Source organism: Sphaerodactylus townsendi, linkage group LG04 (assembly GCF_021028975.2).
Source record: "Sphaerodactylus townsendi isolate TG3544 linkage group LG04, MPM_Stown_v2.3, whole genome shotgun sequence".
Classification (NCBI taxonomy): domain Eukaryota; kingdom Metazoa; phylum Chordata; class Lepidosauria; order Squamata; family Sphaerodactylidae; genus Sphaerodactylus; species Sphaerodactylus townsendi.
In genome coordinates, this window is record NC_059428.1 from 30,115,859 (window position 1) to 30,141,634 (window position 25,776).

The 25,776-nt window shown below is 43.0% G+C and overlaps 1 protein-coding gene across 5 annotated transcripts in view; it reads right to left on the reverse strand.

Annotated features, from left to right (window-relative positions):
- Positions 1–25,776, reverse strand: part of ATP8A2 (ATPase phospholipid transporting 8A2) — a 432,694-nt gene that overhangs the window by 40,764 nt on the left and 366,154 nt on the right. For all 5 annotated transcript variants that reach the window (XM_048492830.1, XM_048492831.1, XM_048492829.1 and 2 more), the window contains one exon: positions 2,174–2,262. In XM_048492830.1, coding sequence (XP_048348787.1) covers positions 2,174–2,262 — 89 coding nt within the window. The remainder of the gene's footprint in view (positions 1–2,173; positions 2,263–25,776) is intronic.

Genomic DNA, 25,776 nt, shown 5'->3' on the forward strand with positions numbered 1-25,776 from the left:
TACTATCGGCTACGTGCTCTATTCCCTGTGCGTTAGACTACAATGTTGGTTGGCGTTTCCGGCACGTCACCTTTGGTTAAGTTGGAAGGTGACTGTCAGTGTATTCAAGTAATTCGACTACATGGTTTATTTAGCAATTTTAATGTATATTTATTTTGATATTTCTTTTACAGTGTGATGCTCCTCTTTTGAGAAGATGGTCTCCAAGGCAATTAAACAATAGATGAAAACTGTACAAGCAATGTGGAATGGGGCTCCTGGCTTATTTAGTCAGTAGTACAGGGGCTAACAATGCAATCTTAAGCAGAGTTTCACCCTTTTAAGTCCACTGACATCAATAGCTTTACACAGGGCATAGCTCTGTTTAGGTCTGCATTGTAACAAGCATGCTAGGGGGCAAAGGGATTGGAACTGAATGTTAAAGCCAGCAGCCATCTGCCCCTGCTGCCTTTTGTGGGTCTAATAAGCAGCAAGAAAGGGGAGGCAATTTCTACAAGGGAAGTGATATGTGTGTGTGTGTGGAGGGGGGGAATCAAAGGAAACTCCAAACTCTATCTTCTCATGTCAATCAACATACACTCACAAATGAAGGTTAATGGAGACTGTTCCTCCTGAGCAATATTCCATTCCTCTCTTGATGGACAGCTGAACCAAGGTTGATTCCCCACTCCTCTACACAAAGGTGACCTTTGGCTAGTCACAGTTCTCTCAGAACTCTCTCAGTCCCACCCTCCCCTATTGTGGGGAGGGGAAGGCAAGTGTAAGCAGCTTTGAGACCTTACAGAAAAACAGGCTATAAAACACCTATACTTCTTATGATTATCATAAGCAGAATGAAAAATAGCTGGAAGCTTGATAGGTCTTTCTGGGTGGGTGTCCGAAGGGAACCTGACCAGCAGAGCATCTATTCGGAAGACTTTGCTAAACATTCCCTAAATCAACATGGCCATGGGATGGCAGCATTATGGGCTATAATACTTGGTATTTGGACTTCATGATATGCAGCATGTAACCCTTTTTAAATGCTTGCCCACTTCATTCCATTGCAACAGCTGTTATGTCCATTGCTCAATCTATCAAGGAGTATTTTGATATATTCCTTCAAATAGAAGCAGCAGAAGCCACGGGGCTTAACGACATTCTTTCTTGTTCAGAAAACACTGAAGCAAAGATGTGAGTTCTTCGGTGTGTAAAACAGTGGACTAGAAAAAATGAAACCTCTTTTCCATTTGTAGTTTCACATTAATACTTTCAAACAGTTAAAAAAATCGTGGTATTCAGCATCATTCTAGAAAGAGCGTGACATTCACAGACATATTAGTAGAAGTGTTGTCTGCAGTTGAGTGATTACGGAGGTCTGAAGATGGAATTGGTATGAAAAGAATTGTTGCACAAGGAGAACCACTCGGTCCCAATAAACACATTAAAAGACCGGAAATAACTTATAGGTAAACATTACTATTTCTAATAACGTTATACATAGGCATTTCCCCCACGGCCAGTATAAGGAGGTGAACATCCCAGTTCGGCCATGATTTCCACATGGCTTCCAGGTCTAACTCGGGCCCGACCTGCGAGATTTCCCTTATCCTGCGCCTTTCAAAAAACGATGAAATTGGGGGTTCTTTTTTTTAAAATTGCACTGCTCCCACTTCCATGCAAGCACCACGGGAGACAGACTGGTTTATTTTTCCCACCTTGCCGGCTGCAGCCCATCAGAACGGAGGAAAAACGGGGCAGTTCATGCATGTGTGGCAACGTCAGCAAGGAAAACGAAACTAAATCGGGGGCCATGCGTAATCACTTGTAGTTCTTTCTCCCGGCCTGAATGCGCTAACAGGCTGCCGGGTGGAGGGAGAAACCGAGATCCAGCATGTATGATCCTGGTTTCTCCCTGGGATATTTTGGCCGGGGGTGGAAATGCCTCTCAGTCTTTGTGCAGCATCAGTCTTTATTAATAATGTTGCTACGAAAACAGAGGGTTTTTTTCCTGCTGATGGCTCATTAAGAACTGCACTGTTTACCTCAGCCAAAGCTCCTGCACAACTCTAGATGTAATTTCTCATTCATAGGAAGGTTAGTGGCTGTGTGACTAAAAGGGTAAGGGTTGTTTTTTTTTAAAAAAAAAAGTTCTACAAGAAGCATATTTGAACATTGCACACTTCCAACTTACGCTCTCCATGCTACATCTTTAACAAGGCACGCTGTGGGCACCAAAAATAAACCAAGCCAGAAGTAGCCGCATCTCAACACCATTCCTGCCTGCGAAGAAGCAACGAGAAATACAGCATTAATCATGATTCCACAGCAGTGCAGAGCCTGCAACCCGGGGGGGGGGGGGGGGAAGATAAGACAATAATGTTAAAAATGGTTCTAACAAAAACTATTGACAAGCAGAATGTTATACTCGTTGATCCAGTGCTTTCAAAAGGCCATAGATCATGCAGAGTCATTCTCTCTGACACTCCATATTATGAGTAATGAATATATTGCTGTTCATTAAATATTATGTTCATGTGCTGCAGGCCAATAACACATAGAAGCCAATCTCTATCCAATTAATTATGCTGCTGCATGGAAGTTGTGAACTGGCACAACTCAGGGGCAAGGGGTTTGGGCTGGCATAGTTCTGAGTGTATCACAGGGCGTGGCCACAGTCAGTCCACTCCCTAATGCCTTTCAGCAAAGGGCTAACTGCCCCAGGTTGGGAAATATCTGGAGGTTGGGGGGTGGATCCTGAGGAGGGCGGGGTTTGGGGAGGGGAGGGATTTCGGTGCAGTATAATGCCACAGGGTCCACCTTCCAAAGAGGCCATTTTCTCTGGGTGAACTGACCTCTGCTGCCCAGATTTCAGTTGTAATAGTGGGAGATTTCCAGCTACTGCCTGGAGGTTGGTTACCCAACTTTCAGCCCAGGAACATCCCTTGGCAGACATTCAAAATTACACCAAGAAAAAAGGTGGCACAGCCCATTGGTGACCATAGAGCAGCAAAAAAATAAAAATGTTTCCCCTGCAGTGGCCACACCCATGAGGCCCCAAGCCACTCTAGATGGTTCTACCGATCTCCTTTTTTCATGCAGAGGCGTAGCCCCTCCACAGCACCCAACCATGCCCCCCAGTCCTACAAAAAACACAACTCATGAAGTAGGGCATGTGGCATGGGATGCTGACAGCTCTTTACCATGCAGTCTTAGAACAAGTGCTGAGGCACCTTGCTGGCAGGAAAAGCACAGAGAGGGCACTAAGCACTACTGGGCAAGTAGTTTGTGCAAACACCCAACACAGAGAGAAAAGTCCATACTCTGTGGTTAACCTCTTTCATTTCTGAAGACAAACAGGTACCCCAACTTCGCACCCAAAGTAGTGGCAGTGCAATGACAGGTAAACAGGTGACTGTTCTCCCAACCTTCCTTGTCCATGGTTGGGACTTACTCCAGCAATGATAGTTTCCACACCTAATTCAGGGGTTAACAGGAGCCCCAACCTCTCCCTGCCCTTGCACACAAGAGGTTTTGGTATTTGTGGATTGGGCTAGAACAGCTGCAAGGGGAGGGGGCCCATCTTTAGGCTCTGAAGTGGACTGGCACCTTAGGAAGTTGCCAAATTCCTTCTCAGGTATGGCAGTAAGTGTTGGGGGGGGGGGGACTGGAGCAACATCATGCTGAGCAGAGCCGGAATTCACACAATCCTTTGATGTATTAAAAATGACCATAACAATAAGTGCTGCTGATACAGATGGTGTACCATGTTCCAGTGGCTCCTGTTTCTCTCAGGTCCTAGTGGCCTCAGAGCTAGGATGACCCACCCTTTAGATGGGTCAATTTTCTAGTCATCTCCATTTCTATCATTTAATCAATTTTCTAGTCATCTCCATTGACTTCATCAGGAAAAACATTTCTGTCTGTGCCTGCCCTCTCTCCAAATTGGAAGGAATTCTCAAGCAATGTGCTCATCTTTACCATCAAGTGAGAGATCCTCCCTCTCAATTTAAAATAAATAAATAAATAGGAGAACATGTCCGTATTCAAATCAAGGAAAGACACAGTACTCTCACTGATCTAACTGTGAAGAAATTCTTAGAAATTGCAGTCATCACCCAAGGAGACCTCCTTGCCAGATTTCAGAGAAGAGGATAAAAGGGTCCTAATTTTACAGAGTGAGCACGAAGGGACATGGTGATGGGTTTCCCCCTTTTCTTTCCAGATGTGGGAGAAATGCTGCACACAGAAATGCCAGTCTGGCTCCATGATGGAAGCTCCAGACAAGACTTCTGGTTAGCTGTATGCCATTCTCTTCTAATTCACATTATGCTGAACATCATCCTGCTCAAGCTGACACTGTGTCAAAGATCAAGGAGCCAGTACAAATGCTTCCAAAGGCAGAAGGTGTTTTCATTCAAAGCACTTAAAATGCTGATGCTAACAAATAAAGGACTTGTTTGTGGGGGTGGTATGTGAACAGGGCTGTTCACAAGCCATGTCTCTACTTTGATCTATGAAAGGATGCAAAGCATGTCTAATAAACAGAAGTCTGTGCTAAACCCAAGAGCCAAATTTGTTCAAAAAATGTCTTGTGAATTTGCATGGAGTTGGGAATTTTTTGGCCTACATCCTAGACAGTTTCCCCCTGGCTGATCAAATCCTGGTGTCTCTGGGCTTTCATAACACAATACCAAATACCGCCTTTATCACCTCCATTATCACCGGGAATTTCTTCTAACCCGTAGCCTGTACAGAGCACCTTGACGATTTTCAGTGATATTACGTGGCCAGGGCCTTGAAAGAAATGGCACTTGTGTTACCTTACGGCAGTTGCAGTTGTCAGTATTATGTCAGAAAGAAACCTCTTATACATCTAGTTATACATCTAGATTTCTTCCTCCAGAATATATTCCAGCAGTCTCTACCCTTGTAACCAAACATATTATGTTCTGCCCCCCCCCCCCCCCCCCAGTGAATCTGTTTGAGGTGCCCTGTACTTGGCTAGGACAGAATGGGGGGAGACACAAGCCAGGTTCAACAGTTCTTACAATGGGTTTATTACTTGAGAGAAACAAGACCCTAATTCCTCCCTTGGGTCTATCTAAGTCAGAGTACTTGCTTGTCTTGAGCAGGTTTAAAGCTTTAGACTGTGTCTTCTCTTGGTAGCTTTCAAGAAAGTCTACTGTGTCTTGCTTCCTTTCAGTTCTTTCAGTCTTTTTTAAATTTTAACTGCTATTAAACTTGACTTGTACTCTATGGACCACTTTTTTCCATCTCCGCAAAGCCCGGCAGCTGGCCCCCTACCTCTCCCAGACTGGCCTGGCCATGGTGATCCATACAATGGTCACCTCCAGGCTGGACTATTGTAATTCGCTCTACGCGGGCCTTCCCCTGCGGCTGATCCGGAAACTGAAGCTGGTCCAGAATGCGGTGGCTCGTCTTCTCATAAGAACATAAGAACATAAGAACTAGCCTGCTGGATCAGACCAGAGTCCATCTAGTCCAGCATTCTGCTACTCGCAGTGGCCCACCAGGTGCCTTTGGGAGCTCACATGCAGGATGTGAAAGCAATGGCCTTCTGCTGCTGCTGCTCCTGAGCACCTGGTCTGCTAAGGCATTAGCAATCTGAGATCAAGGAGGATCAAGATTGGTAGCCATAGATTGACTTCTCCTCCATAAATCTGTCCAAGCCCTTTTTAAAGCTATCCAGGTTAGTGGCCATCACCACCTCCTGTGGCAGCATATTCCAAACACCAATCACACGTTGGCAAGTGAAGAAGTGTTTCCTTTATTAGTCCTAATTCTTTCCCCCCAGCATTTTCAATGAATGCCCCCTGGTTCTAGTATTGTGAGAAACAGATAAAAATTTCTCTGTCAACATCATTTTTCTACCCCATGCATAATTTCTTATAGACTTCAATCATATCCCCTCAGACGCCTCTCTCCAAACTAAAGAGTCCCAAACGCTGCAGCTCTTCCTCATAAGGAAGGTGCTCCAATCCTTCAATCATCCTCGTCTGTCCCTTCTCTGCACTTTCTTTTTTCTATCTCTTTCTCGGATATCCTTTTGGAGATGTGGCGCACCAGAACTGAACACAGTACCTGGCAAAGTGCGGTCAAAGCATCTCACTCTGCTTTGTATATATGGGCATGACAATCTTTGCAGTTTTATTCTCAATTCCTTTCCTAATTATCCCCAGCATAGAGTTTGCCACTTTTCACCGCTGCCATGCATTGAGTTGACATTCCCATGGAACTATCAATCCTAAGACGCCTCCAAATCCCTTCTTCCTGGTCTGTGACTGATAGCACTGACCCCTCTGTAGCGGTGTATGTGAAGTTTGGATTTTTTTGCCCCCACGTGCATCACCTCTTACATTTCTCGCCACATTGAACTGTGACATTTTGCCATTTCTTAGCCCACTCACCTAATTTTATCATAGGTCCGCTTGGAGCTCTTCGCAATCCTTTTGTGGTTCTTTACCACCCTACATAATTTGGGTATCATCTGCAAACTTGGCCACCACGCTACCCACCCCTACTTCCAGGTCATTTATGAATAAGTTAAAGAGCACTGGTCCCAAAACGATCCTTCAGGGACACCACCACCCCTACATCTCTCCATTGTGAGAACTTCCCATTTACACCACACTTCTCTTGTTTCCTGTTCTCAACCATGCTTTTAATCCATAGGAGGACTTCCCCTCTTATTCTTCTTCATTAAGCTGAGTTTTCTCAACAGTCTCTGGTGAGGAACTTTGTCAAAAGCCTTTTGGAAACTTTTCAAGTAGACAATGTCCACTGGTTCCCCCTTATCCACACATGTCTGTTTACACCCTCAAAGAATCTCTAGTAAGTTTGTAAGACAGGACTCTGTTCTCTACATAAAGCTTCATGCTGACTCTTCCTCAGCAGGTCTTGCTTTTCTACATGTTTAATAATTTTATTCTTTAATGATAGATCTCTACTAATTCTTACTCAGGAACAGATGTGTCAAACTGACTGGCCTGTGGAATTTCCCCGGGTCCCCCCTTAGACCCCTTTTCTTAAAGATTGGTGTGACATTGGCCATCTTCCAGTCTTCAGGGATGGAGCCTGATTTCAGGGATAAGTTGCATATTAATGTGAGAACATCAGCAATTTCATGCTTGAGCTCTTTAAGAAACCCCTCTTGGATGAATGCAACGTTGGGCCAGGGATTTGGTAGCATTTAGCTTTTAGTCAATGGCTGCCAGAACTTCTTCCTTGTCTACCACAATTCTCAACTTCACTAGTTCCTCGATTCACCTCCTAAGAAGCTTGGTTCAGGTGCAGGAATTTTCCCTCACTTCCTCTTTAAGTAGAAGACAGATGCAAAGAATTCATTCCCAGCTTCTCTGCAATCTCCCTGTCACCTTTTAGCACACCTTTTGTTCCTTCATCGCCTAACGGACCTACCGCTTCCTCTAGCTGGCTTCCTGCTTTTGATGTACTTGAAGAACCTGTTTGTTGCTAGTCTTGATGTTCGCAGCCATGCCCTCATGCAATCCTTTTTTTTTTTTGCCTCCCCCTACAGCTAACTTGCTTCTCTTTTGCCACCATTTGTATGTTCTCTCTGGTATTCTTCATCAGTTAAGTTGGACTTCCACTTTTCTAAAAGACATCTTTTTTTTTCCTAATACCACCACTCAACCTCCCTTGTTAACCGTGGTGGCTTTTTTTTGGACTGGGCGCTGCCTTTCCTAACTCGCAAGTGCGGAACACATTCCAGCTGGAAAGCTTTCTTTAAGACTGTGTTTTTAAATAACCTCCAAGCACCTGTGGGACATTTTTGGACTCTCTTTGATTTTCCCTTTCAGCTTCCCTGCTAAGACTATCCCCTCATCTTTGGAGAAATTTCCCTTTCTGAAGGCAAATGTAACTACATTAGTAGTTGTCACTTTTGTTCAAGCATGCAGAGATACTGAATTCTGACAAGCATTGTGGGTCGCTGTTCCCTATCGCCTCAACAACACTGATTCTTCCGCGCATCTCAGGTCCTGGGTCCCACATAGAATTTGTAGATTCTAGGATCACATCTCCTGGTTGGTTCTACAACCATCTGCTTCCTAAGCCACAGTCATTTAGCATATCCAGGGAATGTTCTCTCCCGTTACTATGACCTGAACATGCATTTTTCCAGTTTATGTGGGGATAGTTAAAATCGCCTTCAGTTTCCATCTTGCATATTTTTGCTTTTGTTGGCCTCTTCTAATTTCTTTTTTTTTTCCATCTCAGAATCCCTTCTTGTGCACTTTTGGTCAGGGGGACGATAATATATTCCTAATGTTCAACTCTGCTTCACCTCCCGTATTGATATCCACAGTGCTTCTCTGTAGAGGAACTCAGCTCCCCCTGCATTGTCTATTTTATGTGACACTATGCTCTTCTTTTTTGATGTAGAGTGGGCCACCCCACCCCCAATACTTCCTGTCTCTATCCTTTTCCCTGTAGAGCCTGGTAACCTGGGGATAACAGCATCCCACTGGTTCTCTCCCTCATTCCACCATGCTCTCTGTGATGCCCACTATATCAATGTCCCTCCTTCAAAACTCTGTACTCCAGCTCCCCATTTTAGGTCTAATGCTTCTACTATTAGCATAGAGACACTTGTATACTCTGTCTCTCGTCCTTAACCTGGGATTTATGTGTTTTGCCCTTCTTAGCCTTTGTAGACACTATCACTTAACACATTGCTATGCTCCTCGCTATGTATGTGGTTGATTTAGAAAAACCTCTCTCTGTGTCTGCATCCCCATGGACTCTGTATTCCGAACCGAAGTCACCTCAGCTCCTGTCGGCTTCCCCAAGCGATCAGCTTAAAAGCTGTTACCTTGCCACCTTTTTAACGTTGAGCCAGCAGCCTGGTTCCTCTTGGTTAAGATGAAGCCTCCGCCCCTTTGGTGGTACAGGCCTGCCTTATCCCAAAAGGTTCCCCAGTTCCTGACAAAGCTGAAACCCTCTGCCTTACACCACCTTCTCATCCACGCATTGAGACCCTGTATCTCCGCTTGCCTAGCTCTCCCTGCGCGTGGAACAGGTAGCATTTCGGAGAATGCCACCTTGGGGGTCCTGGATTTTAACCTTTTTCCTAGCAGCCTAAATTTCGCTTCCAGAACCTAGATTTCTTCCTCCAGAATATTTCTCACGGGGGTTTCAGCTAGAGATCATATTACCCCCGTGTTGTGCCATCTGCACTGGCTCCCAGTGGAATTCCGGATTGTCTTCAAGGTGTTGGTTTTGACCTTTAAGGCCCTTTATGACCTGGGCCCCTCATACCTACGGGACTGTCTCACCCCATACGTCCCGAGTCGTGTCCTTTGCTCAGCGGAGGCAAATTTGCTGGTGGCCCCCTGTCCCTCTATGATGCGGCTGGCCTCTATGCAGGCCAGGGCATTTACTGCCCTGGCCCCTGCCTGTTGGAATGCCCTTCCTCCAGCAGTTAAGGCCATGCGGGACCTTGGAGAGTTCCGCAGGGCCGGCAAAACTGTGCTGTTCCACCGGGCTTTTTGGGGGGCCGGCCGCTGAGCCCGCCCCTCTCATTGCCCTGTGCACTGGCTGTGTATTTGACCATCTGCCAGCCCCCTCCCAGGGTTTGATCACTGGGGTGTGATGCCAGACGTCTCTTGCTATTAACTATTTATTGAAGGTTACTGCTGCTATAGTTTTAAGGTTTTGCATTATTTTTAACTGGGATTATTCGATTTGTTTTTACTGTGTTTGTTGTTGTTTTGCTGTACACCGCCCTGAGCCCTTTGGGGGTAGGGCGGTTTATCAAAATAAATAAATAAATAAATAAACACACGAATAAACAGATAAATAAATAAATAAAACCACATGGATGTCGCAAATATTCCAGTATCCAACCACCCTAGACACCTCACTCTGACTGACTGGCTAGAACTAAAACAGGGGATTGCTGGGTAAAGAAAGGAAACTGCCTATTGGGAAATGTCTTAAAGGGGCAGGGGCTAACTAAAATACCCTCCCTTAGAAGACTTAACAATGAACTAAAACCATGCTATCTATGGGGAAACTAAAGCTTCATGGGGAAATAACAAAAGCCTCTGTGGGGGCATGACATATTACATTCAAGTTAACTCTGCTTACCAGTAAGACAGCTAAGGAGTCCATCATTTGGTATGATGGGACGTGGGCTGGGTAACTCAGAATAGATTTTAACTGCATCCCCTGGTTTACGGTGACTGATGAGTCTTAAGGCATGACAGATTTATTTGGATGTTTTGCCCGGTGGCCGCTTTACAATTCAGCCACATTTAGCAACAAAGCTGTCAGAAAAGCACAAGTGCCGGGCAGGTGCTCTTCAGTTCTTGGATGATAAATCCTCATGCTGTTGCTGTCATGGCACAGCAGTGGTAAATCTTCTACAGAAACCCGAGGATAAGATGCACGGGCACTAGGACATTTATGGACACTCTGGAGCAAGAAATAAACAAATCCCAACCTTAGAATCGATTTTAACAGTATGTTAAATTCATCCCCAAACAAGTAGGCTTGTGAAAGGAGCCACTGCACAGTGGATTCGGGAGAACAAATGTTCTCCGCGGGGAAAAAATGAAATATTGACCACCCCTACCTAACTTAATAGATTCATGTTTACAGAAGTAGACACGCTGCTTTGAATTTCACCTTTCCAGGCAGCCATTGCCTCTTTGAAATGGTCTTACGAGTCGATCCACACATGGGCAGGACTTCCCATCTGTATCCCCAGCAGATGAATTAACTATGTGTTAACACTGAGTAACAAATGTTTTGGCAATAGCAAGATACACCTGGCTTTGCTTTCATTTTCACTCCACAACAGCCTGATTTTTAACGATTAACCGATTTCATGGCGAAATGCAGCATAATTCATGAGCAGATTCGGTATAACCATGCCCTATAAGCTGTACATATGATATAATATTTTTTGTGAAGCAAGACTGGCAGCCTAATCCAGGAGGGTGAAGCATATCCTACCAACATGTTTGCCCACTCCATGGCATACGTGACACCTATGCCATGGGGAGTGCAAACAGTGTGGTGGGCAGGTACCATACAGTTCCGTGGTCCCTGACCCAAAAGAGGCTGCCTCCCCCACAGCCATGTCGGCATAACGGAGGATGTTGGTGCAATGGGGTGTAGTCCTGGGGGGTGGAGCTCACTTAGGCTCATTACGCACATGCAGAATAATGCACTTTTAAACTGCTTTCAGTGCTCTTTGAAGCTGTGCGGAATAGCAAAATCCACTTGCAAACAATTGTGAAAGTGGTTTGAAAACGCATTATTTTGCATGTGCGGAAGGGGCCTTAGCTTGCTTTCACTGGGGTTTTGGCCTGGGAGAATCTCTTTTCCCTGCTGCTCATGACATGGGGAATCATGATGTAAATCTGTTAGGTCTATGAGGCTATTTGGGCGGCAGAAGGGTTTTTGAATTTCCCTCCTTCCTGTGGTGCCTGAAGCCCCTTTGGAGGTTGGACAATGCCATCTTCGCATGCTGACCCTGGCCGTCACAGAGCTCCCTCCCTCTCCATCTGGATTGTGGCTGTTATATGCATATCAGGATGCAGGAAAAGCTTCACTGATATTATTCACTCTCTGCTTTATACCAAGTATCCAATGCATGCATGTTTAACTTGAGTTAAAGATTGCTTCACCCCACCCTACCCTACACACTGATCAGTTTTTAATGCATACTTCTTGGACCAATTTCAGCATAGCGGTTCTCTTCTACAGGAGACCAGGAATGGAAAATGTTGTGTCAGAATGACACATCATTATACCACTCTTTTGTAAAGTGATGCTTTCTTAAAACTTTTGGAAGCTTTGCTTCTGCTCTAAGCGGAACAGTAATTTTATTTTCTTCTGGATCCCTCTGAGCAATACAAAGGTCAAAAGCTGCATCGCCTATATAACTTCTTCTACTGGATTTACAAATCTAGCCCATGTCCTGAAAGGGTATGTTACTGGGGGGAAAAAAAGATTCTAACCCACAGCCTTAAAACGAAACAACTCCCCCACTCAAAATAAAACCACAGATTACACAACTGAAATCATTTGGGTGTCATTAAAATGGATCCTAATTGGATGAAAGCACTGTCTAGGAATCCTCAGAAACATCAGGTGGTGGGAGGAGTTGGAGGGTTGTCACAGGAAGGGGAAATTGTTGAAAGTTGTCCCCTTACACATGCAAAAAAAAATTAGGTGGGATCCAACCCAGTTCAGAACCAAAGATGGAAATCACAAGATCGCTGAAGGGATAAGCTGACATAGCTTTGTAAAACCAGACTGTCTATAGGCTAGTTGGGAAGATAAGGATTCGAAAACATTGCTGAATCTAGAACAATAAAATGGCATTTCTTAAACAGCTTCTAATGCTTTTAATTTCATTCTGTTACCTAGGTTAGAAGAATGACCACATTGTCACAACATCTGTTTTCGAATATTGAGACAGGAAAGAACTAGATTGCTATAAAATGCACCCATGAGGGACATAAAGTAATATCCCAAGATTTTATTTTTTTGGATTTTGGCAGTTCAGACAAAATCCAGTAGGGGTTTGTTCGAGTTTCATCTCCAACCCTTTCAGTTTTCTAAAGAACATTTTTTCCTCACAGGTAACCCAGCTCTAGTTTTCCCAACTTTGATTACCCTTTTCTGGATCTTTTCCCGTTCTGCAATGTTGTTTTTTTTTGAGATACCACAACCAAAACTGTACACGCTATTCCAAATAACACTGCACCACAAGTTTATACAAGGGTATTACAATATTGGCTGTTTTATTTTCAGTCTCTTTCCTAATGAGCCCCATCATGAAGTTTGCCCTTTTCACCACTGCTGCATTAGGTCTACATTTTCATGGCACTGTTCACTACCACCTCAAGATCTCTTTTAATTTCAGCCTTGTTCATTTCTTTGTTCACTTGTATTTTGTTTACTTTATACTTATCTACATTTAATTTCAATTGCCAGGCTTTTTTCCATTCAAATAATTCTCCTGGAGCATTTCACAATCTGCCTTGATTTTCACTACCCTGAACCATTTGGTATCATCAGCAAACTTGGCTGCTACACTGCTCATCCCCAATTCCAAATCACTTATACTTTTTTTAAAATAACACCCTGATTTTTAAAGCCTAGTTCCTCCACCCTTAGTGATCCCACGGGGCAGTTTATTCCGCTAATGTTTTCTAGCTTAATTAGCTCTATCCCTTTTTTCATATATAGTGCAACACTATCCCAGCACGTTCCACCATGTTCTGTACTGGGTATAGTGTTTATGCAGTGGCATGGTGCCCATGGGGCAGGGGACGCGTGACACCCTGGGTGGAGCAGCGGTGGAGGTGTGGCCGGGCCATCAAGGGGGCCTGGCGGGGCGTTCCTGGGCGTGACAGGGGCAGACGCCGCAGGGGTGCAGGGCATGCACAAGCCCTGGGCATAGTCTCTCCTTGCTCCGCCTCTGTGTTTATGTCGAGGAATAACTGTCCCATTTATTTTTTTCATTGCGTGAGGTTTCTGAAGCACTATATCTGAACTGTCATTTTGCAACAACCATTCCCACATCTTGAAATAGAAGTTTCTACCATTGGCATATAGACCTATACTTAATTTCCTGCTCTAAGATCCTCTGCCTTCCTCAGCCTTAAAGTTTCCTCACATAACTCTTCTTTGCTCCCTTACTGTCCTTCTAAAGTTCTCTCTAGGGCCCCTTCTGCACACACAAAATAATGTGTTTTCAAACCACTTTAACAACTGTTTGCAAGTGGATTTTGCTATTCCGCACAGCTTCAAAGAGCACTGAAAGCAGTTTGAAAGTGCATTATTCTGCATGTGCGGAATGAGCCCAGCCCATTGACGTATTTATTTTATTAGGTTTCTATATCATCTTTCCCCTTTTGGGCTCAGGGCAGTTTGCAACAATAACAATAATTGTGATATTATTCTGTGGACATTACACATAATAAAATCACCAATTAAAACCATATGACATATGATATACCTACAAATGCCACATGATGATAAAATGTCCAAGTTCAACCAGAACTATTTGAAGGAGTGGAAGGGGGGGCAAGGGAAGGCCAAAGATGGTAACCACTGCCCCCTCAACCATATGCCTGATAGAACAGCTTTGCCATACGGACCCTGAGGAATTGTATTAGATCCAGCTGGACATTGATCTCAATAGACAGAGCATTCCTCCAGGTTGGGGCCATGGATGAAAAGCCTCTGGCCCTGGTCAAAGTGGGCCAGACTTCCCTTGGGCCAGGGACCACAAGTAATTTCTCATTTGATGATCAAACCCCACCAATTTTTTATTGAGAGTTTATCACCCTCCAGGATGACAAGTTTCAAATAGGAAATTTCCCAGCATCTATTGGCTTTCCTCCAGGAGTTAGTTTAAAATATGCTTTGTTACCTTTTTTTGTATTAAACACAGCAACCCTGCTCCTTTTCCATTCATGTGTCTCTTTTGTGCAGGCTTGATTTGTCCCATAAAACACCCTTGTTCTAACAATTGTAACTCCTTCCTGTTGGAACCACCTTCTCATCCATGCATCGAGATCTCAAATCTGTGCCTATTTAGTTGTTCGTGTACGACTCCTTCCGCACATGCAGAATAATGCACTTTCAGTCCACTTTCACAATTGTTTGCAAATGGATTTTGCTATTTTGCAAAATAGCAAATAGCAAACCATAAAATCCAGCTGCAAAGTGCACTGAAAATGCAAGTGCATTATTCTGCATGTGCGGAAGGGGCCAATGTGAAACAGGCAGTAATTCAGAGAATGCTACTTCTGAGGTCCTGGTTTTTAACTTCCAACCTAGTTACCTAAATTTTTTCCTCTAGGACCACACCCCAATGGCATCGGTGCCAACCTGTTCATTGCCCTAACTCTTCTCTCATAATAGCTATCAGCGTATGTTGACAGTGTGTAATATCCTCAACTTTCACACTAGGCAGAGAAGTCACCATGAGGTAAAAATGCCTGTTATATATTCCCACTGACTGAACCTCTCAACCCCAGATGGGTATGAGATAATTGTCATTCATCACACAAGGAAAGAGTCTCTTCTAAGGGATTATTTTCACCCTTTTCAGCCTGATGCCACCCAACATCAAGACCCATAATCTCCACAAAATCAGAGGAGCTGTCAGCACAAGAATGGGACTGTCCTAGCAGGTCATCGAAGGACTTCTTCACATACTTCTCTGTCTTGTGCAGCAGGTCAGCAACCCTAGTCGCAAGGAAATAAACATGTTCTCTGAGAGCCAAAAGCTCCACGATCAAAAGGATGTTGAAGAATATGACATAATTTGACTTGCTGCTTGACAATCACTTCATCTTATGGGAGAAGACCTTGGCCCCTTCTGCACACGCAAAATAATGCGTTTTCAAACCACTTTCACAACTGTTTGCAAATGAATCTTGCTATTCCGCACAGCTTCAAAGAGCACTGAAAGCAGTTTGAAAGTGCATTATTCTGCATGTGCGGAATGAGCCCTAGTTAGCAAAATGTGGAATATAGAGAAAATGTATAGGCTGGATGATAGAATATATGTTATCTGTATCAGAATGCCTAAGAAAAATCCTAGACAATGTTGAAATGGAGATATTGGCGGAAATTATACAAAGGGAGGACATGTACTACCAGAGTGGAAAAAGGAGGGTTCTTATTTTCATTATTGAAAATATGTTTGGTTATCCTTTAGGATTCCAGCTTAGACTTTTACCTTTTCCTTCTTCCCTACCTTCAAAATAATAAAATATTTCAGAATATTTTAAACGCTGAATTCTTGCACAGGTGGTACAACAGCAAGTATTTTTTATTACATTTGAAACTATTGCTTGATCAATTGAAGGCACGAGAGCAATGAAAATGCTTTAACTGGTAGACAGCCCTAATTTAAATGCATCTTTCAGAAACACATATTTTACACAGTCTTAACTATGATACATAACTTGAAAGCCACATCTGGTTAATTTGACTGGTCAGTAAAAAAAAAAACACTATACGAGAGACAAGGAGATTTCTTGTGTCATTTTCTCATTATTTTCCAAATAGGAGAGGGTTAAGAATTTAATCAGACTGCTCTGCTGTTACTGATGTCACAGCGTCCAGGGTACATTCTAAAGTAATTTTATGCAGGAGATACAATTTCTTACTCATTAGTGGCCTTGCCAAGCTGAGACATTTCTGTAGAAACAAAATAATTCATTTTCAAAGTTATCCCAGGGGACACAGACAGGTTACAATCATTCTTAGAGGTTTAATTGTAAGCCCTGATATATATTCAAAGAGTATGCAGCAGGCAACACCTGGTTGTTTTAAAATGAAGCCATACACTGAAAAAAATATATATTGCAAATCTGGGGAAAAGTAGGTTTGATGTAACGGACAATGGGGCAAAGTTACATGCCTTAATCACTCTTTTGATGTGAATTGCCACACTGAACATATAATTTATGACATTCAAAGCCATTTTAAGTTATTGTCACTTTTGCACTGGTAGCTGGATCTCTTATTCAAAAGCTTTTACGAGCAGCAAGTCTTACATACGAGCAGTTTTATATAACAGCTATGCCTTTATCATGTACGCTGCAGGGGGAAAATAATTAAATTTTACAGAGGCCCACCTTTGAATGAAAGGCTCACAGGGAGTAATTATATTGAACGGAGAGCCAAGGATTCGCAATGAAGATATCTAGCACAGTAATACAAAATGCTGGATCAATGCACCAATGGGCCAAATTAAGACTACAGAGTGAATAATAATACTGAAATGGTTTGATATCTGTATGTTATACTAACTAGGGATGGAAGGGATTGGAGATTTTTTGAAAGCTTCTTCCTTCTGAAATACTTTAGATAAGACATTCAAAATGAGAACAAGGCATCAGGGTGGATCCTATAGAAGATTTTCACATGCAAAATAGCCCTCACAAAAGCGGAAGTGTTAAAATGACTCCTTGCTATCTGTTAGTGACTAATTAAAAGCAACTGTTGCCACACTTATCTTATACATGGGCACAAGACACATAGTACAAGGTACTTCTGATAGAATTTCAAAACCAATTTAAATTAACTTCTGAGAACCGTCTGTTGTACATTCCATAGCTCCATATGGATATCATCAGTTCATTGAACGTTGTATTTAAACCATTTTGTGATGATACATCCTAATCTGGATGGGCCAGGCTAGCCTGATCTCATCAGATCTGAGGTGCTAAGTAGTTTGTATTTAGTGGTTACTAGGTGGTTAGTAGAGGTATAGCTCCAAGGGGGTGGGGGGATGCACCAGGACATTTCAGGGGCATGGTGGGGGTGTTCTGGGGCGGGGCAGGACGTTCCAGGGCGGGACAGGAGCGGAGGACGCACTGGGCGCTTTCCCCCTTTGCTACGCCTCAGGTGGTTAGTATTTATATGGGAAATTACCAAGAAATGCCAGGGTTGCTATGAAGAGCCAAGCAATGGAAAATCACCTCTGTTAGTCTCTTGCCTTGAAAACCGTACAGGGTCACCATATGTCAGCTCCGATTTGATGGCACGTACTTGCACACATGCATTACCACAGCTGGCCAAGCAAGTAGAACTGGGCTGATTAAATTCTCCTTTCTAATAGCACATCTCAGGATCCAAATCCATTGCAATCCCAAACCCAGAGCCCCCTTGAGCCCGCTGAAAAATTTCCTACTATCTGCATTGTCAGGGCCTGCACCATGAGCACATCTGTACCAGAGGCCTCCAGATATATTTAATGAACAACTTCTGAGTAACCGAAAATATTCCCTGGAACTCATCATGTTATCTAGTTTTATTCTGACCTTGAAACAGAACATGAATTAGGAAGGACAGTGGAACTGAGGCTACGAGCGATGCACACCAGAAGCTCTTGTTTTTAAAAATCAGGTTCTTTCTGCCGACTTTTCCTGGGTCTTCTAGGGGATGCACGAATTACTGCTGGCAACCAGGAACCTCACACACTACCTGTCGGAGATCCCTGATCTGCACAATAAGCACATCTCCACTGAGTGTATGAAGCTGCCCTTTGTAACCTTTGCTGAATTGCAAACACATGGTTGGTGTTGTCAGTTCTGATTATGCCAATCACCTGCTGAGGCAAATGGGAGTGCAAGAATGGAATCCAAACTCCGATCCCATCGCTGAAATGGAGGATTATTGCTGTCAGTTAATATAAGCAGCAGGAAGATGTGCATGTGCACTTTTCTCTAGACATTCAACTCAGGTTGATTGCTTTCAGCATCTGCCACCCAACAGAAGAGGGTCTGATAAGAAGAACGGCTGCTTAATCTGTAATCCAATAACCGAGCGCTAAGCCCCTGCTTTTTCATTCTAGAAGGAAGTGTTAAATGTATGTATCTGAGTGTTCAGTTGCAATACACTTTCAGATGATCATTCTCCTCCTTCTTAGCATGACAACTTTCAGTCTTAAGGAGTAGGACTGTTTGGCATTAATTGTATGATGGAATCCACAGCCACCATATTTCAGCATGGTCATGATGGTGTAGTCAGAACTCAGTGTATAAGATAAGGGCTTGGGAGATCCAAATTCACCCCCAGATCCAGTTCAGGAAGGACTGTGTAGAATTTGAAGGTTCAATCTCTGACATTCCCAATTAATAGTACATAACATGAAGGACCTTTTTAAAGCTGCTGTCAGTCAGAATAGATAATACTGACCTAGATGAAACCATGGTCTGACTCAGTATAATGCAACTTCCTGTTTTCTAGTATCCTGGCTTAGTATCCTGTCATGAAGTTCACTATGGCATTTTCCCCATGGCCAGGGCAGGGAGTGGATAAGGAGGTGAAACATCCCAGTTCAGCCATGATTTCCGCATGGCTTCTGGGTCTAACTCAGGTCTGAACCTTTCAAAAAAATGATAAAATTGGGAGTTCTTTTTTTTAAAAAACGTGGTGCTCCTGTTCCCATGCAAACACTGCGGGAGATGAACCAGTTTATTTTTCCCACCTCACCAGCTGCAGCCAATCAGAACGGTGGAAAAACGGGACAGTTCGCGCATGTGCGGCAATGTCGGCAAGGAAAATGAAACTAAACCGGGCCCTTGCATAATCACCTAGGGTTAGGGTTAGGGTTAGGGTTAGGGTGGGCTGCCGTGTGGAGGGAGAAACCGAGATAGAAACATCCTGGTAGGTGTGATCCTGTTTTTCCCCCAGGTTATTTTGGCTGTGGGGAAAACGCCAAAGTGACCTTGAGCCAGTCATTCTCTTTCAGTCTAACCTACTTCATATAGGTAGTCATAAGAACAAATGCAAGTGGAGGAACCATATATGCAGCCCTGATCTTCTTGGAAAGATGGGATAAAAATATTTTGTATAGATAGAAAGCAAACCAGACACCTTCAGATTTCCAAATGCATGGTGCAATCAGATCCCATTTTGCACAGGACTCTTTTAGATAGTTCACTAGTCTAGATTCATTCATGGTTAGACTCCTCCTGTTCTTGAACACCTCCCTAGTTCTAATTTGGAAAATCAGCACTTATGGATAAAGGAAGTAATTGTGACTTTAAGTAGTGAAAAATTTCAAGTCTTTGTGAGGAAGGCACAGGAGACAGCAACCTGATAGCCATGTGGTTCAGTCCACTGCATGCTAAAGATTTATGTTTTCCTTCAACTTAAACACAACCAGGAAAAACATTTGGTTTTAGATACTGAGAGGGAGCTTTACTGCAACACGTTTTCGGGAACTTCACAGTGGAAGTTCAGCAGGCCCTGTCTGTGACTCCACAATGAATTACTTCCGCAAACACACAGGCCCAAAGCCTTTCTGAATCCTTCCCCATAATCTCCAACATCTGTTCTGTGTCCAACCCAGGCCAAGTGTGGGAATCTGCTGTCAGCATTAGCACAGATGAATAAACATACAAGCGTCTGTGTCAGACGGCCCTGTGATTTCAGCTGAGAACGCTGCACATAAAGCAACTCTCTCATTTAAACCATTCACACAATGTAAAGGAAGCACCTGTTCAGAAAGGAGCCAAAGTAAATTTGCCAGGAGTCTTAAAAAAAAACCCCATATAATTGGCAGAAGAGTTTAAGGTATGACAACAGCACAAGTCAAAGTATTGTTACTGACCAAATTCCATTAATAATACGAACGAGCTTTTCTCCTTTTCTTCCTCAACAATGCTTGCATCTGCAGTCTGGGACTAGAACTGTACAAGCACAAATCTGTGGGATGCTTTTTATATTGGGTACATATCAATGTGCAGTTGGTCCATATTCTCCGTACTGTCCCCACCAGCCAGCTGTCTATCAGGTGGTTCTGAACCACAAAGGAAGATTGATTCAACTATTTTTCCTCTTTTTTTGCTTTTCCTCTTTTGATGCTTTATTATTGGCCCTCCCCTCCCAGATACAAGGGAAGGGTGCTGCACTGTGGGAATTGAATTTTTAAGCATATTTTTTTAAAAAAACTTTGTATAAGTGATTGATGCTCGCTTCTCTGAGCCCCATTAGTCTGGGCAGAGAAGTTTAAAAATAAAATAAAACAACAACAAACAATAATAAACAAACAAACAACAATAAAATACCATGTGTGGGCTCTTGGGAAGCCACCCATCCCTCTGTATGCAACTGGGGCTGATCAAATGGTCAGCAAATTTCAAACTCACATGCACAAGAGGAACAGTGGCCATAACTAATTCATGTTATGTGTGTAGCTGGCAAAGTGAGAACTGCATTGTCATGTTTCCCCATTGTTAAAAACACTGTCATCCCCAGTGAGTGTGTGGAGAAACACTGGGGAAAGTTTTAAAGGTGACAAGGAATTTGTTTTGGATGATGAAAGGATGGGAAGCTGATAAAGAGATTTGAGGAGAGGTATCATATGGTTTGGACAATGCATACGGTAGAGTGCACTGCAATAATCAGAACTGGGTATAAACAGAGTGTGAATAACTTTTGGCCAAGCTGAGCAAAGGCACTACTGGTCCCAGGGATATGGTCCCTCAGTATGGTTGCCAGCCTCCTGGTGGGGCCTGGAGATCTTCTGAAAATACAACTGACCTCTAGATTGCAGAGATCAATTCCCGAAGAGAAAATGGCTGCTTTGGAGGGCAGACTCTGTGAGCTCCCTTCCCTCACCAATCCCTGGCCTCCCCAGGATCCACCTCAAAATCTCCAGGGATTTCCCAAAATGGAGGCGGAAACTCTAATCTCAAGATCTAAAAATCCCCCCCCCCCCGGGTCAACCTGTTCCTTCAGAAAAAACAGCCTACATTCCTCCATCAGTTTTATTATCAAGCAACAATGCCTCAGTCTTTTATTCTTCCCTGTCCTAGAAAGGTTGGCAAAAATGGAAATCATGGACCCAGCAAGAACTGGGACCTGAAGAGCTTCACACCTCTTTCAGCAAGACCCACCAGAGGTTGGTCTTAATAACACTAAAATCCAGATGAGGTGAGGTTCAGAACTCTCAGTTTTACCACACAGACAACTAAACCAAATCAATTGGGAAGCAAATCTGCATTCCAGTTGAGACTTATGAGTGAGAAAATGAGGATCACAAAATAAACACCATAAGTAGCCACTATCAAAAGTAAACAAACAATAGACTACTCAAGCAATAATGCCAGAGACAAACTCTGGCATGAGGCTGCCACTAAGCTCACAAACTTTCAGCTCCAAAAACACTTCCCCTCCCCATTCCAATTTATACTACAGAAAGGCCAAGTCCTTCCATTACATTTGGAAGATTTTTGGAAAATAGAATCCAAATGAAAAAGTTTTCAGGATACAAAACACTTGAGTTGTTGGAGCTACAGAGAAGTAGCCTGTGGAAACACTGAAACGAATCTCACTGAGTTGCTTCCATTTTGTGAGGGAATTTTTTTTAAAATTCAGGTCACAGAGCTCACAAATTGCTGGAAGAAAGAGCAAGGACTGAGCTCCAGCCCGAAGGCTCTTCCTTTCTTTCTCCAGCCATTATCCAAAAGATCCAAACAGGAGGAGAGGCACTTGGCTGACAACACTAGTCCCCAAACTACTGTCTAATTGGATAATCCAGATTTTTAGTTCTTGGAATTTCAGTTGCTTGCTTTGTCTGTCTTTTAACTTCAATTAGGCTTGCCTTAGATGTGCAAGGCTATCGTATTTTTAGAAATTTCATTTTTTAAGGAAGGTAACTTCCATTTCTGCAGAGTTTTTCCATGCGAGGTTAACTTTTCAAGTGCCCTAATCTTTATTTCTCTTTATTATTGTTTCGTAGGCCATATAGGCAATATGGAAACAAAGTAAAAATAGAGGAAACCATCTTTAGTCTTTGGTTTCCATACTATCTGTAAAATATTGTCCACGAACAATGTCGGACATCGTTTGCAACCCCCAAAATCAACGGAGGTAGAAATCTATCTTGCACCTCCTTGTAGTATAATTCACTAGCCTATTTTTTCATTAAATTACAAATTCATTTTTACCTTTGCTGAACAACTCTTGAATCATAAGCCCATTTGCTACAGGCAGCTGAGACATTATCAAAGGTTTCATAGCCATCATCAAGCAGTTAAGTATCAGGCAAAAATGTGTATTCTTGAAGGTAGCATTAAGTATATTCATCTGCTTTTGCCAGAGTTGTAAGAAGCCAGACCGACTCACAAAAGAAATTAACTGGGAATGCTTAAACAACATTTTAAAATCAGCATAAATGTTGATAATACGGGTAATTATGTTTACACGTAACAGTGCTCAATCAAGCCCCATTTTCCTGGATAAAATAAAGAATTCCGCACTTCTTCCCATTCTATGTGCATGGGTCTTCTGAATTACAAGAACCAGTCAAAGAAAGAAAAAGATATGAGAACACTGCAACACAGAAGGGGAGGGAACGGCTAGTGGAAGATTTAAAGTGCCAATTCTCCATTAAAGGTTCAGAATAATTCAGAGTGGATATGATTTTTAAAGCTCTAGGGATTCACCCAGCCCTGCCTCAATTCAAGGAATTAATAACCAATTGGCAGGGAAGATAAGACCCTATAAATATTTAAAATGGCTAATCTTTTGGCAGCCAAGGAGAACATTTCCCATCATGTCCTCACCTTTTACTCAAGTGACAATGATGCAAATTTCTCAATTGGCACTGACATTAAAGGCACACCTGGTGTTTCTGAAACGTGAATCCCTGAAATCAGAAAGTGATTCATTCCAATCGATCAGTCCTCTGTTCTTTTACACAACAGGTTTTGTAGGGTTTGTTGTTACGTGAGAAGGAACATTAGGAAAGTAGCAGAAATGTGAGTGGACCTGGGAACCTGTGTTGGAATCCAGGTTTAGATTTCTGGGGAATAGATAGTGGAGGCATTTGCCACCCCGTGTCTGTCTGTACTTACTGCCCAGCTTCTGTCAGTTATCTAAGGCCTTGTCAAGCCTATCTGAACCCTCAGATCCTTCAGCCATGACTGTAACCACAGTGTCAATTTTTGCCCTTGTTCTGGGGTGGGGGCTTGGACTTGTACCCCACCTTTCTCTCCTGTAAGGAGTCTCAAAGTGGCTTTCAAATTCCTTCCCTTCCTCTCCCCACAACAGACACCCTATGACCGTGGTGGCAAACCTTTGGCACTCCAGATGTTATGGACTACAATTCCCATCAGCCCCTGCCAGCATGGCAATTGGCCATGCTGGCAGGGGCTGATGAGAATTGTAGTCCATAACATCTGGAGTGCCAAAGGTTCGCCACCACTGCCCTATGAGGTAGGTGGGGCTGAGAGAGTTCTGAGAGAACTGTGACTAGTCCAAGGTCACTCAGCAGGCTTCATGTGTAGTAATGGGGAAAACCAATCCAGTTCATCAGAGTAGAGTCTACCACTCATGTGGAGGAGTGAAGAATCTAACCTGGTTCTCCAGATTACAATCCACTGCTCTTAACCACTAATTTATTTATTTTGATTCTGCTATTTAAATCTTGCTTTAGTTCACAAAACAGTTAATAAACCAACAGAAATAAAACAAATATCACCCAACACTTTTTGAAAAAGAACTGTTGAGGTGGCTTACTAAAAAAAAAATCAAAACGTTTCTTTCAATATCAATCTTTTGAAAATATTTTTACTTACGTTTACACATATATATCTAATGTTAAACTTAGAATTGATATTTTAAAATAGCTGCAGCTTCCCAGTACTTCAAGGGAGATTCCTAAGCTAGTTCAAGGGAGGTGGCTTTACGATGGAGAGCTGTGCTTGGTTGATTCCAATGTAAACTTGGAAATGCACCTGTATCAATGCATGTGGAAATGTTGCCCTAGAATTAGAAATATTACAACATTTTGTAGGCAGCTGATGTTTGTGAGCAGAAAAGGAATAAAGACAAGAACATATGCTTTACTAAAACCACTCCTTATGGATTTTTTCATCACTACATTTGCTCCATGTAAATTACACCTTGAAGGAAATATATTAAGATACACGCTCAAACGCAGAGAAGGAAATGGAATGAGAAGAACTTGAGAGAAAAAGATGGCAGTAGCAGAATGGTGTGATAGATTCGATAACAGAGTGTCTCAGAACAGTGACCTGAGATGAACAACGCAGAATAGAGAAGGAAGGACAATGATGAAGCAGAGGCTCATTCCGCACATGCAGAATAACGCACTTTCAAACTGCTTTCAGTGCCCTTTGAAGCTGTGCGAAATGGCAAAATCCACTTACAAACAGTTGTGAAAGTGGTTTGAAAATGCATTATTTTGTGTGTGCGGGAGGGGCCAGAGAAAAGTGTTGAAAGGCAGAAAAAAAATCCTGAGCATCAAGATGTGAATGTGCAGAACAACCTGTGGGAGATGGAAAAGAAACGTTTCACCAGAAAACAATTTAGTGAGTTACAAGTTGTTTGTGTGCTAGAGCTGCCATTTAGACAGTTAGGGTAGAAAATTACCAGCCCCTTGCCCTTTTCAGTCCTGGCCCCTACCTGGTGGATTATGCTTCTGATTGAGATCAGGACCCTGCAGAACTTGAATAATTTCCACAGGGCCTGTAAAACGGAGCTATTCCACCAGGTAGAACAGCCTGGAAAACCCACCACAACCAGGCTTTCTCTGATGGCCAGCCATGTCAACATCTTTTTCTGACCTCCGGGGGATGGCTGCCAATATTTGAAATTGTAAGGCGCCATCTGAAATTAGGTTTTAGTAATTAGGTTTTGAAAACATTTATATGATTTTATTGTGTTTGTTTTAAATGTTGTTGCCTCCCTGAGCCTCTTGGGGGAAGGGCGGGGTATACATCTAAAAATAAAACAAAATAATAAATAACATCCCTCCCTGAGGAACTGAGAAGTAGGAGAAAAAAAATGGTCTCCACATTGTGATGCTCTAGTCATTCCCCTAGTCTTTATGGTAAAGATCATAGACACTGGGGAGGGAGACTGGGGAGGCATCACTTGGAAGTGACATCATATCTTTCCACAACTCCATCCTCCCTTGACACTGCTTCCAATATTTCCTAGCATTTGTTGAGCTAGCACTAATTTATGCTCGCCCACAGAGACTCATGGATCCAACTTGCTTCTAAAATGTTCTGTGGGAACTGATAGCTCCCAATGATTTGTTAGATGAGCTGATAGAGGACTGGAACATCTGACGCCATCAATGAGATCATGCCCTGATGCCCTGTCCACTCCTGGATCAATTTAGCACCTTGGTATACTTTGGAGACGAGGAGGAAAAAGCAGGAGCTGAGACAGCTTGAGAGAGTTTGATGGAGAACTTGTGATGAAATGGTAAGAACATGCTTATGGAAG